The sequence below is a fragment of the Ascaphus truei genome, chromosome 3, assembly GCF_040206685.1.
Source record: "Ascaphus truei isolate aAscTru1 chromosome 3, aAscTru1.hap1, whole genome shotgun sequence".
Taxonomy (NCBI): domain Eukaryota; kingdom Metazoa; phylum Chordata; class Amphibia; order Anura; family Ascaphidae; genus Ascaphus; species Ascaphus truei.
Window position 1 is genome coordinate 396439391 of NC_134485.1, and position 15596 is coordinate 396454986.

The 15596-nt window shown below is 45.4% G+C and overlaps 1 protein-coding gene across 2 annotated transcripts in view; it reads right to left on the reverse strand.

Annotated features, from left to right (window-relative positions):
* Window positions 1–1113: 1113 nt before the first annotated feature.
* The window catches only part of C3H11orf97 (chromosome 3 C11orf97 homolog), a 32494-nt gene continuing 18011 nt past the window's right edge, over window positions 1114–15596 (reverse strand). For both annotated transcript variants that reach the window (XM_075593448.1, XM_075593449.1), the window contains exons 4-5: window positions 3997–4044; window positions 1114–1311 (exon numbers count right to left, since the gene is read on the reverse strand). In XM_075593448.1, coding sequence (XP_075449563.1) covers window positions 1211–1311; window positions 3997–4044 — 149 coding nt within the window. In that variant the 3' untranslated portion in view covers window positions 1114–1210. The remainder of the gene's footprint in view (window positions 1312–3996; window positions 4045–15596) is intronic.

Consider the following 15596-nt stretch of genomic DNA (forward strand, 5'->3'; position numbering starts at 1 on the left):
ACCTATGAAGATCTGAATGCTCTGTACACGATACTTCTACAGTATGTACAGTAAGAAGAACTCTTGTTGATCCTTTAAGACATATGTGCTCAACTCCAGACCTCAAAACTCCCCAACAGGTCTGGTTTTAAGGATATCCCAGCTTCAACACATGTGGCTCAAACAGTGGTTCAGTAAAAGCCACTAATTAAGCCTCCTGTGTTGAAGCTGGGATATCCTTAAAGCCAGACATGTTGGGGGGTCTTGAGGACTGGAGTTGAGCACCCCTGCTTTAAGAAATATCTACAACAAATTTACACTTCTCAATGACCAGTGCATCTCCTAGAGCTGCCTCAATCTCGAACTACAAGTTCCATTCTGAAGTATGCAGAATTACTTCATATAATATTATCCACTGCAGCAATTTCATATACATTGAAATCATTGGACACAAATTGCTGCTTTAATAATCGTAACTTTTATTTCCTATGGCAGTTTTCTCCCAATGGGACTCAAGGTGCTTCACAGTTACAATATAGCATGCAGCACAGTTCCTGCCCCGAGGATCTTAGTCTATGTTTAGTGCGTGAGGCACTGAGGCACAGGGAAATACAGTGACTCATCTAAGGTCACAAGAAGCAGGCACTGGGATTTGAATCGGTCAAAGTCAGTGTCCTTTTTAGAGTCAGTGCCTTTACTCACTGATTCTCTCCTGTAGCCTGTCATTCATTTAAATATCAAGCTCACAAGTGATATTTTTATTTGCTGTATACTGTACGGTGGAGGGTTTATCATTTTTTTAATTTATTTTTTACCCACCATAACTTATTTAATGTGTGGTTGCAACCTATCACAGCTTCAAATTGCAGACAGTATAACATCCTCACACTGATGGGACCCAAAAGGATGAGACAGCTGTCTGTGAGTGGGTTTACTGGCTATGCACTTCTTTAACTCAGGCTGTGCTGAAAAGCTGTGTAATGCGGCAGGCAAAAGCTCATAGGGCTCCATGTTAAAATAGATTTGAAGCAAAAAGTCTGTGCTCGTTTGCATGTCATTTCCCAGAATCCTTAGCTGCAGTGGAAGCATTGTATGATGGGAAATAATGGTGAAAAGCAGGATGGGAGATGTGAATGTACCTACAAGTGATATTTTTATTTGCTATTTAAATATCACAAAACAACACAGCAAATAAAACTTTAAATTATTATTATAAAAAGAAAGAAAGGCACTAGCGGTGAAACTCATCTTCTACATCTTTGCTGGTAAAGGGAGTTGAGCTTGGTTTGCTTGTCAGTGGTTTGGAAGGCCTTCTCTTGCTCGCAACACCATCTGTTCAAAGGGTGAAAACACAATGTATATTTCTTCCTTTGGGATTTGCAGTACCATTTGGCTAATTACTCTTTGATGTTTTTCTATCTCACTCTAGTTTCTGCAACACGTGGGATATCTCTGAAGGTGGATAAAATAAGCTGGCCAATCATGATGTACAGTACAGCTGAACGTAATAACAGCTATTATAACCAAAGACCTTTTGATGTGTAACAGGAGAACACTGCATGGTTTCCTTTAACAAGTACGTTTAAATACTTTTGATTGCAATTACAACTGAAATCTGAAAAAAAAAAAACAGCAGTTCGTATGCACTCCTATTGTAGCCCATGCTTGCATGTATTGAATGGTTCATTCTTTGTTTAAATCTACCCTTTAGTTGCGATTCTAACTGATATAAAGCTGGAAGCAGTTGCTATCACATTACTAAACATGTTTTTCACAGTCTGGTAGCTTTTGCTGCAATAATAAAAAATAATCCTGAGGGCCAGTAAAATCCCACTGTTGATGCGTAGCGATAATGTACAGCATGTGAAGAAAATTCAACTCCTTCCCTCAGGGTACACCAATTCTCCAAATAAATTGTTCTGGTATCCACTTATGTGGGATAAAATGTATAACCGTCTCTGAATAGCTAACACATATTCTGTATACATATATTCATAGTGATTTATACAAAATACAACATTATTAACGCAGGTTTGTTAAAAGGGTGCTACAACTGGTAACCTGGGGCTTTCACACTAATTATCACTGTTAGTAAGTTTGGCCCTAATTCTCACATATTAGAAGCAGCTTCTTGGTCAAAACATATTCCATTTTTTTCCAGCAAACTTTCACTCTTGGTTGGCTATTTCTATTAAGTCTGCACATTATCTAACTAGATTGGGTTGAAATGTGCAATCTTGTCTACTTTTTACATGAAACAACAAAGGTAACAAAGTGGTGCCCATTTCAAAAACAAGAAGAAAAAACAAACAGATTTGCTGAACACTGAGTTGAATGACTCCATAAAGGCATTACAATCCTTTATAGTGCAGGGGGTACCTCAAGCACTTCTGTGCCATGTGATCACATAATGCGACTGGTGCCCAGAAGTGAATGGGGGTCATTTTCGTATTGATAGGACTGGCCTCTATGTCGGAGAGGTCATCCCGATCAGCCCCTAGACAACGAGCAAATGCCCATGCCACACCAGGTAAGTCATAAGGGCACCATAAAGGTTCAGTAGTAAGCAGGGTATTTCATGGCTTGGTACTCTAGTAAAAGTGTAAATAAACCACAAATGTTCCCAGCACTCACTGGGTGCTGGGAACATTTGTGGTTTATTGATTATTTGGGAGGAATCAGGGCCCTCCTTGTTCCCGTCTTGCACCTATTATTTCACTTTATAGAGAGTTTTGTGTGCTGTCTAATACTGTTTGTCTAGTAAAAGTGTGTTTGGGGAAGCAGATACGTAACTTGGTTCCCTAGTAAAAATTTGTTTGGTGGGTATATACGTAACTTAGTACTGTAGTAAAAATGTGTTTTAAGAGGTATATACGTAACTTGGTACTATAGTAAAAGTATCTGCGTTCTCCTATAGGAGGACACCTGAAAGGGTTCCCATAGAGCTGCCCCCCTCTGCACTAAACCAGCGTGCTAAGCGTTAACATCAGCGTTTGCTTACTGCTATGTGTTTCGTCAGCCCTGCCTACAGGAATATTAATAACCCAGGAGGACAAAGGACTTTAAAACCACAGCTGCATTCAATCTGGACCTCTTCAGTCTACATCTGCCTCACCCCAAAGGCGGGCAGCCTTGGGCGCAACCAAAGGGTGTGAGCCGTTTACTACAGTTCGCTGATGTTTGGTAATGTTAAATCTGCTTTATTTCAATCTGAAACTCTCCAGCCCTTTTATCCCCTGTACCCAATTTTCCAATTTATCTGGCCTTGTAGATTGTTAGCTTGAGGCAGGGCCTCTTCTAACACATTGCAGGCTTATCCTACCGCTCTTAACACCATTTTAATCTTGTCTGTAAATGTTACATACATCAATAATAATATCTTTAACTGTCCATGAAATGTCCGTGAATTGACGATATAACCTCTGCACATTTAATGTAACCATGTATTGTCATCATAACTCTGTGCCTTTGGACATACATACTTGTGGAGTAAAGCAATGTTACTTACAGCTTTGGTAACTAAAATGTGCAATTCCTTTAGTTTTACATACTGGCACATGTTAACCATGGGGTGCTCAACTTCAGTCCTCAAGCCCTCCCTCCTCCCCCCCTCCAATAGGTCAGGTTTTCAGGAAATCCCTGCTTCAGTACAGGTAGCTCAATCAGTCCCTGCTTCCGCACAGGTGGCTCAATCAGAGGCTCAGTCGTTGACTGATCTGCTGGGGGGAGGGGGGGGGCTTGAGGAATAGAGTTGAGCACCCCTGTGTTAACCCATTTAGTGCTGGAAGCAATGCATCGCCCTTCTGCGCTGAAAGACTTGAACAATATCTGAAAGCTGTATGTTTATTTAATTATTTTATTTATAAAATGTTTAACCAGGAAGTAATTGAGAGTTACCTCTCATTTTCACGTATGTCCTGGGCACAGAGATATAACAATACATGGTTACATTAAATGACCAGGGTTATACAGTACAGTATGTATTATTACCTCGAAAATGAATTACAGAAACAATACCTTTCATGCTGTGCATTTTGTTGATGTTCTTAGAAACGGTAGGATGAGCTAAAGAAAACAATACATTATATTTTCAGTCATCTGTCACATTAAACTGTGATCAAGTATATTTGTTAATACATGAAATACATTAAATTACACAGTAACATTAATATCCAGCCGTCTTCATTCAGTATTTGTGGCAAGTTCTGACCAGGTCTGGACATGTACTGCCACAAACTTATTTCTGGAACCCTGAATTTCATTTCAGAACATATTCAGCCAGGCTGGTTTGAAAAGGGTTTATTCACTAAAAACGCAGTAGCTATTAATACTTGTGAAAGGCCTTTTAAATACATGACTGTATGAGTTACAGTATAATGGTACCTGCAAATCTATTTAACAGCAGTTTCATTAACAAGGTGTCAAGGTTTGAGGTTTATTTTGGTCACCGTGGAAAGGAGTACAGTTATTTGCCATAAAATAGGCTCATATAAGAGTGTTGGGTTTTTATAGAAGTACATGTGTTCACAGGAGAGCGGGAGGAGTTTAATGAAGCAATGCAGCGGGAAATATCTAAATTCGGTGAAGTGTTGGCAGTGAGGTCAAGGTTGGGGGCAGAGTTCAGAGGATAATACATAAAGTGTATGTGCAATAAGGCATCAGTGGCTTTACATATATACTGTGTGTGTATATACAATACAATACAATACATACATACATGTATGTATTTTAAATACCGGGAAAGTGGGCCGTAGTCACCAATCCCCTCCACTTCCTGCTGTATCATTTGACGCGGGGTATGTGACGTCAGCGTGCTTGAATCGATATTCAAAGTAAGAAAAACTTTATTTACAGATGTAATTTACAAATGAACACTCCGGTAGTAAAGATACAAACAAGACTCTAAAAACAAAACTGTGTTGACACAAATCAATATAAATTAAAAGAAACTAAAAAAACTACCTAAATGTTAAGTAAATGAAGACATTTCAGTCTGTACTGTATATAACTCCTTAGTTGAGGGGTAGAAGACCCAACAACTGAGCGGAGAAAGTATATTTGTATATTTCCTATACCTTTTAGAAAGTGAGAAAAGACAACCTAATAAGGAATGTGCATAGAAATTTTAACTACAACTATCAATGAGTATAATTAAATAAATATATAGTTAACTTGCGGCCTTGGACTTTGAACAGTCCCGATCTGGGTTTTCAGGCCCCGAGGTTCGGGGACCACGGCCCTATTGCTGGCCTTAACCAGCGATTGGTCTAGCTCCCGCTCCCGGCACTCCAACACCACAGGCTGGGCTGCGGAAGTACTCACCGGAGCAGGAGGGTCACTCGAAAGATCCGGATGAATGAGGTCATCAGTGGGAATAACCCCCACAGGCAGCGCCGGAGGAGCGGAAGGAGCAGCAACAAAAGTAGTACCAACCGGTAGTCTGGTACGCCTCTGCCTCGGTCTGCGGAGTTGAAATACGCTCACAGGCCCGCTCGTTGTCATAGATATTCATCCACACGCTCCTCTTTGGAGCGGGGAGGCTGTTTTCAAGTGCCCACACCGGCTGACATGCTCCACAGGCACTTTCTTCCTCCCCAACTGCAAGCGGCTAGTCCCAATGTGGGGAGGGCTATCTTTCACGCCAGGTCAAATTTGAGCACCCTATCCCACTCGCGGATTTAGCTCATAGTAGTGGAGCACACACTGCAGTCCCATTGCGGGGGGTGCTATCTTTAAAGTCACATCCCCCTGGGGCATGTGCTGTAATGCGTCCTCGGCTGATACAGTGGTGTTCAGGCCCCTCTGAACCCTGGAACGTAGCGACATGAAGGCATCCAACAGAATCGAAAGTGGGGTGCTATCTTTCAAGACCATCCCGAGAGGCATACTCACTGCGGCACCTAGCACGATACGATGTGGTTCAGACCCCTCTCTGCCTTCAGAAGTGGAAAGGACTCGGCACTGATACAGTGTGGATCAGATACCTCTCAGACTCTGCATAATGTCCCGAACAAGGTAAAACGATGGCCTTGATACAGTGCTTATCAGGCACCTCTCATGCGGCAGTGGGTACCATCCGGGGGTACCCTGCTAGCAACCAACTGGGAACGCTCTGGCCTGGATACAGTGAGTGCCCCCATTCACTTCTCCTTCAGCAGGTTTCCCAGTCATTCTTTGCTGCCCCTGTTGCTCATCTCAGCAGCACCATCAAATGTAGCACCTGTTCCACCCTGCCAAGGAAGATCCGTCCACTACATGGTTATTGGCCCCGGTGCTGTAGCTCACCAGCTGGTTCAGAGGTCTGAGTGGCTCCACAGTTGTAGCTTGGGAGCAGCAACAGGGCAGGCTTTCTCCATCTCTTTACTGTGCAGCGCCTCCATCCCATGATTCTGCTGAATGCAGGATGGTCCCCACAGGCAATACTCCTCTCCAATAACCACACACCATTGGTTCAACGGCAGGTTTATTGCAACACCTCTAAAGCCCTGGAGCAAACCCCAGGGGCTTGAGGCCCCAAGAGCCTCTCCCAATCTCCTTGACCCTCTTGTAGGGAAAAGGGTATCAAGCTGTCCCATAACCAACAACCTCAATTTGGTGGAGTGTCAGCTTTTATACCCGGGGGAAGGGCTTGAAACCCCGCCCCATAACAGAACAGGGCAGGTCTAGATACTGACAGGCATCACACCATGTACATGTAACCCAGTCAGTACCCTCTCCAGGTATGACTAACTGCTGGTTTAGGCCTGCCCCTGAATAAGCAACATAGTACCCATCCAGGCTGCAACTGTAGGCTAGGCCCTGCGCAGGAGTTATATCTATATGTGGTCAGTTGTTTATGATGGTTACAGTCACATACAGGACTTTATTATCTGTGTTTGGAAACTCTCTTGCACCTCTTTGGACTGTCCCGTTTTCATCACCATCTCGTGGAGGATATATAGTGCCCCTTGCTGTGGGGCCACCTACCTGGGATCCAATGCCATCTGTGGACAACCCCCGATGTGTGACGAGTGAAGTATCTTTCCCGACCGGTCCTGTTGCAGCGTTGGTAACTTATGTGTTGTCACATGACATGCTTTAAAGATCTTTGTTGATGTACGCAGAATACTTACCATTTTTATTCTTCATTTTTTACTAAAAAAGATATTACACTATGAGCATTGTGCGCTGTTTTTTTGTATTTTTTCTACATTATCATTGGCACCAGCTCCAGATATCCCCACAATGGGAATCAAATTAAGATTAAACACCATTTTACATGTAAAACTCAGTTTGTCAAATGCATTATCATGTGTCCCTATGGATTTTACTATGTGGGGACAAGTGAGAGAATGTTTAAAGAACATCTGGCTCTTCATCAGTCGCTATTAGGGTAGGTCTCTGGGACAAAAAAAATGTAGACGAACCCGTGGCAGTTCATTTTTTAAATCAGGTCATCTGCTCCCCACATGATCACTAATCATGTTCAAGCCCCCATCCGTTAGGGTAATCGCCGTAACTTGCTTCTAAAACGAGAAGCACGATGGATCTATTCTTTGGATACTGTCTCTCCTCAGGAACCTAATGAGTACATTAATTTTATTGTTTCTTGACTGAATAAGACTTTATATGATCATCACCTGATGTCAAACAATGCACTGGCAATATATTCTGACAAAATAACAGGAATGTGCTAGTCGTGTGTGTATGCAAACAAGCAATGGTGGTGTGGCAGATGGAAATGGCTTGCAGGGGCATTTCCTAGTCTGAGCCATAGATATGTCATTTTCGCAAAACTTTGTGCAACAACCCCTCCCCCCTCCCCCCTTATGGGAGATTTGGTGGTTGCTACCTGGTGTAGTGGTGCTCACCTGTAGATTCTCAGGATTCTGAGCGTCCGTTGATGGTATTGGGGATCTACAGGTCAGGCTTTCAGGTTTATCTTCTTTCTCTTTGGTGCAGCTCCTCCATCCTCCAGGGCCTATCATAAATAGGTGCAGCCCCTGCAGGAAACTCTCTTCCCTCCCCCAGAATAACCGCATCCTCAGGCAGGAGTAAAACAACAGTCTTTATTGGATTACAGCATACAGTTCATCTTCTTGGTCCCTGGAGCCAACCCAAGGAGCTTGAGGCCCCAAGAGTCTCTCCCCAGCTCCCTTACCCCCTGATGGGATAAGGGATATCAGCTCCTACTCCCCTAAGGGAGGGGACAGAACCAGATTCATGGCTCTAGAACAAGCGCAACAACACCCACCTCTTCCCCCAGAGGGGAGAGGCCAGAATAGAACACAACATTTAGGCTGCAGACCCTTTTTATTACCAGAGGAGGGTCCCAGGTCTTAGCCCCAGTAGGTGGGCAGTACCTCGCCCGTGGGCCCACCCCCGTTTTACCTTCTAGGGAGTTACTTACTGCAGCAAGAGCAAGGATTAACCCTAACACTGCCAGTGCTGGTACCAGGAACTTATGTTAGGCAGAGGATGGTAGTAGCCAGGGGTTAGATGGCTACACTTGTATATCGGAATAAACTTGACCCCGTTGTCCAATTGGGTTCGGAAATCAAAGGGCCTTTGTACTTCTGCTCCACCCCATATCAATATTGCAGCCACAGAGAAGTCTATAATCTGTTTGAATATACCAATACCCAAATTCCTCAAGGCTAGGAGTGATTAAGCAGTGAATATTGGCCAATATGGATTTGTGTTATGTTTGCTCCCAACATAGCTAAAATGCAACACTGTAGTAATAAAGGAGGGAAAGGGAGTAGGTGGTATGATACTTTTTATTGGAGCAAGCTTTGGAACCTCTCAAGGTCCTTTATTGGGTATGGTAGAAATACAGAAACAAAATATTATATACAGTGTTTGTAAGAGGGATATCTGGTTTAAATGGAAGTTGAGAGGAAGTGGGAAATCATATAAAGGTAGAAACAGGTAGCCTAGTGTGAAAATTAACCATAGAGACATACAGTAAAAGGTTTTAGTCTATTGAAATGCAAAAGTGGCTTAGACAGTTAAGAGACGTGAGGGTGGGCGGGGGGAGGGGGAGGAATGGGACGACAGTGTATGTGTATGTAAGGAATCCACACCTCAGTTTACTGCTTACCTTGCCTTACAGACCTGTGCAGTCCTGGAACACTCCCCATGATATCTACTGCAGCTGTGCAAGCTATTACTGCAGCCCCAGCTTGGGTTCAGTCATTAGAGCAATGCTGTCACACGCCCCTTCTGCTATTGGTTCGCTGCCCTTTAAATACAGCATTCCCACAATGCTTCTCTGCCGAGCATAATCCTTCTTGGATGTTCACTGTGTTTGCCACAGCCACCTGTCTTGGCCGTCTTGTTGCTGTTTTCATGTTCATGTTCCTTGTTCCTAGTTCCTGGTTCCTGGGGCCTGCTGCTCTCTCTCCATTGCAGAGGCCGTGTCCTGGTTCCTGTGCTGAAGCGGTGGATCTCCAGCGTAACTTCAGCTCCCTGTTTCCTGAGGCCTGCTGCCCTTCCCATAGCACAGGCCTGTCTCTGAGTCCTGAGGTCTGTAGCTCTCTCCCCACACAGGCTCGTTCTGGACTCCTGCGCTGAAGCATTGGTTTACCAGTGCTGCCTGGCGGTGTGCCCACTCCGGTCTGCCTCTGCCTACCCCTTCTGGAGACCGGTACCATGGGCCATGGTCGCCGCACGCTCAAAACCCGCTCCCGCCCTGCCGCTACTATGCTGAAGCGGGACCTCGTTGACTTCCTGTTACCGCAACTCCACTTGGATAACGTTCACCCTGATGTCTCCTATCCTGACCCTGGCTCGTCCACTGACTATGCTGCTCTCTCCAGTCCCGACCCTGCTATGTACGACTACAAACTGCGCAATCCGGATCAGCCTGCGCGGTCTAAGGTCGGTGCTTTTACAACCCCACCTCAGCCACGCGGTCTGACCCTGGTTTGTGGCGAGCACAATCGTGACAGTATGCTCGGCCCCACAAACTCGGACCGCCCTGTGGTGAAATCCTGTCCCGGCCTGCGGACCAGTCCCAGTTTAAAAAACAGTATCTGTGCGAAATACTACCCCTGATTGAAGATCAGTTTATGTATGAAGGTTTAACCCCTTTGCAAAAAAAATGCCGTTATGATCTCATTAGTAAGGCTTACTGCCTCAAGGACTTTAAACAGTCTCTGGTCGCTTGTGTTCGCTCCCCTGATTCCCCTTTAACCTGGGATAATGTGAACCCTATAGAACTGGCCGACGCCCACGATGCACTCTATGCCCTGGCCTTATCATTGGACATTCACGTAGTACAACAGGACCCTCTCTTCATGTTGGCTCAGGCTCAAGACACGCTCCGTGTACTTTCTCTAACATTGGACATGCGCATAAAAGAACAGCTGCTTGGCAGTCCCCCTGTACTGCCAGTCCTGTTGCTAAACCTGTGGGGGTACCTCCCTCTCCAGGAAATGACCAAACTGTCCCACTATCACTGCCCCCTAAGGTAGAAGCTGCCACGGTCTCTAGTCCTGACTGCTCCTTCTGTTACTTAGACCCCAAGGATATGTCTACGTTAACCCCTGCCAATCAGCCCTGTGAGGTTCCCATGGAGTTTACGTGTATTTCCCAAGCCGAAACTATGGCTTTAATGTCTGAGAATGAACCCCTTCTACCCTCAATTTCTAACTTAGAATCCCTAAGTTCTGTTCCCAAGGTCATTCCTGTATTAACCCCAGCGGGACAGCCCTATGAGTCTCCTTTGGTAATTCCCTGTTGTTCGCCAGCCAAGGTCACGTCCTTAGCTCCAGAGGAGGAACACGTTGTGTCCCCAATTTCAGAGGCTAATCTCCCTCTTTTTGACTCTCAGGTACTATCTGCGTTTACCCATGTAAATCCTTGCTGCCCCCAGGCTAATGCGTCCTTTCTAGCATCTGAGAATGAACCCCCAAGTCTGACAGCAGAGGTTGCACTGAATGTCTCCTCTAAGGTGCGGAGTCCTTGGATATTTTTTGCTATAATCCCCCAGCTTCAGCTCAAGTTTCCGCTGTCGTGTTCCCTGAAACTTCTGCTAAAATACTGATTTCAGTTAAATGTATTCAGGAACCAGGTTTTTCCCTAAGCTTGCTCGCAGAATCCCCACTCCCAGGTATTTCGCTGACCCAGTCTGTCACTCTTAGAGCTGAGATCCCTGGTTCAGCGCATAGTCCCTTTGTAATGGAATCTGTAGTTGTTTCTGGTGTCCCAGACACTCCTTCCCAAGTACCCACTTCAGAGACCAGCACAGTTGTGATTGCCCACCTTGTACTGTCTGTGTTCTCCTCTTCTCAAACCCTAGGGTTAAAAGCGAACAGTGGTCTTTATGCCCCTCCTGATGCTCAAGTTGTTGAGTTCCCAGGAATTTTTGCTGACACACTGCTCCCACTCAAAAGTGATGCTTTTTCTTATGTGCTAGCAAGAAGCCTGTACACAGTTTCCCCCCTCTCTGAAATTTGCCTTGTCGGTCCCGCTACTCAGAGAGGTAAATTTCTTCCTTCAGATTCAGAATCTCTTCCCATGGAGGCCGTCCTTGCTTTTTGTCCCCCTGATGCCTCTGTCCAAGCAACCCCTCCAGAGATAAGCGTATCTGTCGTTAACGCCTTAGTACAGTCAGAGACCACCCTGTCTACATTACAAATTCAGGTGTTTAAATCTGAGCTATTTTGTTATCCTTCCCTTCCTAAACCTCAGTCCCTTAGCACTGCATTTAAATGTGCTCCAGCAACCGTTGGGTTACTCAGGGCTGAAATTAAAACTCCTGTGTTAAAGGGTACCTTCTCACACATGTCCAGCAAACCTAGAACTTCCGTGATTACTTCTAAGTCACTTACCACTGTATCTGATTTTCTCACTAGTGAAACCCAGACACCCACATCACTGACTATCGGTTCCGTTATCAGAATTTTCGCACTAGTAAACATATCTACTTCTGATTTTGTCATGACTAGTACCCCTGTTAGGGTCCTTGCAGTTTTGGATAAGACTCTTTTTCCTTCTAAGGTTTCTGCTATTAAGAGTTTCCCCAGTTCTAATTTACCGCTTATTGTCTCTCTAACTCCCATCATTACTCCCACACTACCTGTCACTGATTCCCAGGTACCAGCTCCAGACGCTAGTTCTCCTCCTACCAGTGTCCCTGCAGTGCTGGATGTTCCTGTTATAGATTCTCAGGCTCCAGCTCCGGATTCTATTCCTCTACTCGCTGCTGCTCTTGTAGTCTCTCAGGTCCCTGTTACTGAAGTACAGACTTCAGCGCCAGATGCTAGCTCCCCTCCCTCCGCTGCCCCTGCACTGCCTGATCCTCAAGTTCCAGATATTAAAGCCCCAGAGCCTATTCCTACTCCCACTCCTATGGCAAGTATGATGCCCTTGGAGTTAATTGCAGCACGTAGTCCGCCCCACGCGGTTGTTCTAATCTCTGCAAGGACCAGCATACCTTCCTCGGACTCTGATGCCTTATCTGAAGTAACCCTTGCCGTGCTCCAAATCCCCAGTGCGGGAGGGCAGTTTCTTTTCACTGACCATACGGTGGTCCCTGAAGTACCCCAGAATGACCGGACCGGACAGAATGACTTTAAGTATGGGGGTTCTCTCCCTATTGTCGCTAGAACTTTACATGCTGCCTTTGACTTTGTGATCTTTACTCCCCAGACAATACTATCTCTCACTGAGGTTTCTACAGTATTTGGGAGCTCCACTGCTGATTGCTTCTCTGCCTCTGCGAACCCATTGTTTTCCCTCTCGGAACCTTCTGTTGCTCCTGTTATTTCATCTGTGCTGGAAATACTCAGTATGTACCCCAAGATTTCGGTCTCTAAGCCTGGTTTACTGCTTGCCTTGTCATCTTCCATACCAATACCTGGCAATGTTCCCACCCACCCTATACCCTCGCTGACCACTACCTGGAAAACCTCTGGAGGAGAAGATCCTCTCAAATTCCTACGTGCAGATGTCACAGAGGGTCGCCCATGTATACTTGATCAACTATTGGTGCCACTTGTCCTGAACTCTGGTACCATTACTAGGGGCTGGGCTCCCAGCGGGGGCCCTTCTGTTGTTTCTGCTCCGGAACCCCCTGGTTCTTCACAGCATTGGATTTCCAAGCCATTTCGCGTTTCTCTACCACCACTCTCATATCCTAGAACAGTACTCATCAAGGAACTGCTCGTTTACGGATCCCCTTCCACCTAAAGCACTTTAGGAACAACTCAATGTCCCCGAGACCCATGGATGGTCCTGTCTGGCCGCAGTTCTCACCGGGGGGTTGGGGTCCGCAAAGGAGTGCCCACAAGTCTCTGGACCACGACTCTACCCCCAATCCTAGACAGTTCAGGAACAATTCCAGGTCCCCCAACTCTGAGTGGTCATGTTCACCCGGAGGTCTCACGTGAAGGGGGTGTACTGTAAGGAATCCACACCTCAGTTTACTGCTTACCTTGCCTTACAGACCTGTGTAGTCCTGGAACACTCCCCATGATTTCAACTGCAGCTGTGCTAGCTATTACTGCAGCCCCAGCCAGGGTTCAGTCATTAGGGCAATGCTGTCACAAGCCCCTTCTGCTATTGGTTCGCTGCCCTTTAAATACAGCATTCCCACAATGCTTCTCTGCCGACCATAATCCTTCTTGGATGTTCACTGTGTTTGCCACAGCCACCTGTCTTGGCCGCCTTGTTGCTGTTTTCATGGTCATGTTCCTTGTTCCTAGTTCATGTTCCTAGTTGCTGGTTCCTGGGGTCTGCTGCTCTCTCTCCATTGCAGAGGCCGTGTCCTGGTTCCTGTGCTGAAGCGGTGGATCTCCAGCGTAACTTCAGCTCCCTGTTTCCTGAGGCCTGCTGCCCTTCCCATATCAGAGGCCTGTCTCTGAGTCCTGAGGTCTGTAGCTCTCTCTCCCCACACAGGCTCGTTCTAGACTCCTGCGCTGAAGCATTGATTTACCAGTGCTGCCTGGCGGTGTACCCACTCCGGTCTGCCTACCCCTTCCGGAGACCGGTACCATGGGCCATGGTCGCCGCACGCGCAGAACCCGCTCCCGCCCTGCAGCTACTACGGTGAAGCGGGACCTAGTTGACTTCCTGTTACCGAAACTCCGCTTGGATAACGTTCACCCTGATATCTCCTATCCTGACCCTGGCTCGTCCACTGACTACGCTGCTCTCTCCAGTCCCGACCCTGCTATGTACGACTACGAACTGCGCAATCTGGATCAGCCTGCGCGGTCTAAGGTCGGTGCTTTTACAACCCCATCTCAGCCACGTGATCCGACCCTGGTTTGTGGTGAGCACAATCGTGACAGTGTAAAAATATCTATATATTATCCCACTGTAACCATTTTAATGTCTTGTTATCTATATAAAAATGTTTACCAGGCCATGCTGCAAATATACATGCATACACAATTTATATATATATTACACATACATATATACACATGCTACATACATATATACATTGTGATAGAGTCATAGACTACATGTTAGAGAGGTTGCAGTATACATGCTTTACAGCATGCGTGAGGTTAAACTCCTCTAGCTTGAGACTGAACTAATTGCAAGGGGTTTAAAAGTCAGTGAGAAGGCTGTCCAAATTAAGTGTTTCTCCAACATGCAAGGACTTCGGTTGGAATGGTTCCCCAGGACTGCAAAGACGCAGGGCCGACTGGGAAGCACAGACAGCACCGGAAGCTCCAAGAAGATGAACAAGCCTGCAAGGACACAGCACATGTCTACGAGGAACCAAGGCTGACTTATCAGCAAGGTGTAACAGTTCCCAGAGGGATTACCTGGAAAGTTCCTGGAACAGATTCCCAGCACCTAGGATAAGGACTTTATAATGATTACAGATGTACTGTTTTTATGTTCTGTTGGAACGAATACCACATAACTAGCAAGGTTACAATTATTTAGGATAATGTTCATTAGGTGATAAACAGGAGCGGTTCCCCTCTGTCATTGTAGGTCTACAATGAGGTATCGGCTCGCGACACTTTGTTTGATGGACCTATGTTGTCATGTTGTCAAATGTTGTTCTTTCTGGCTTTATACAGTTGGCTTTTTCATAATGTGATTATTGATGTCAATCGATCTAACAAGTGCCTATTACCATTCTTTGTCCATATACCTTTAGTAGTTGCACCGCTGCGCGGTCTCGCTAGTTATGTTTATATGTATATAGTTATATATACACATTTAGGATTATAACTCTGTTTGATCAGCAAGCCCACACTTTTTATCCTAGGGTATCTGTAGCTTATAGTTATTTAAGGGCCATTTCTCTAGCTGCATAAGTCTTGAAAAAGGTTCCAGAGAGAACAAAAACGTTGATTCTTTATAAATAAAACGACACACTTTTTATATAAGACCCCGAGTGCCTGCTTCATCTACACACTATAACCAATACCCTGCGGATGCAACCAGGCAGTTGAGACTTTGAGACTACTGTTTATATAAATAACAGTAAAGCAAAGCAATAAAGCAGACTGAAAGAAATGGATGGGGGTAGGGACCTGATAGAGGAGTTTTAACATGTTGGCCTGTATAGACAGAAGTCTCTTTGGCACAAAAGATTAAATAGCACTAAAAAGGCAGAGGGAAGTGAATCAAAGAAAGGTGGAAATGTGTACATGCCATTATCA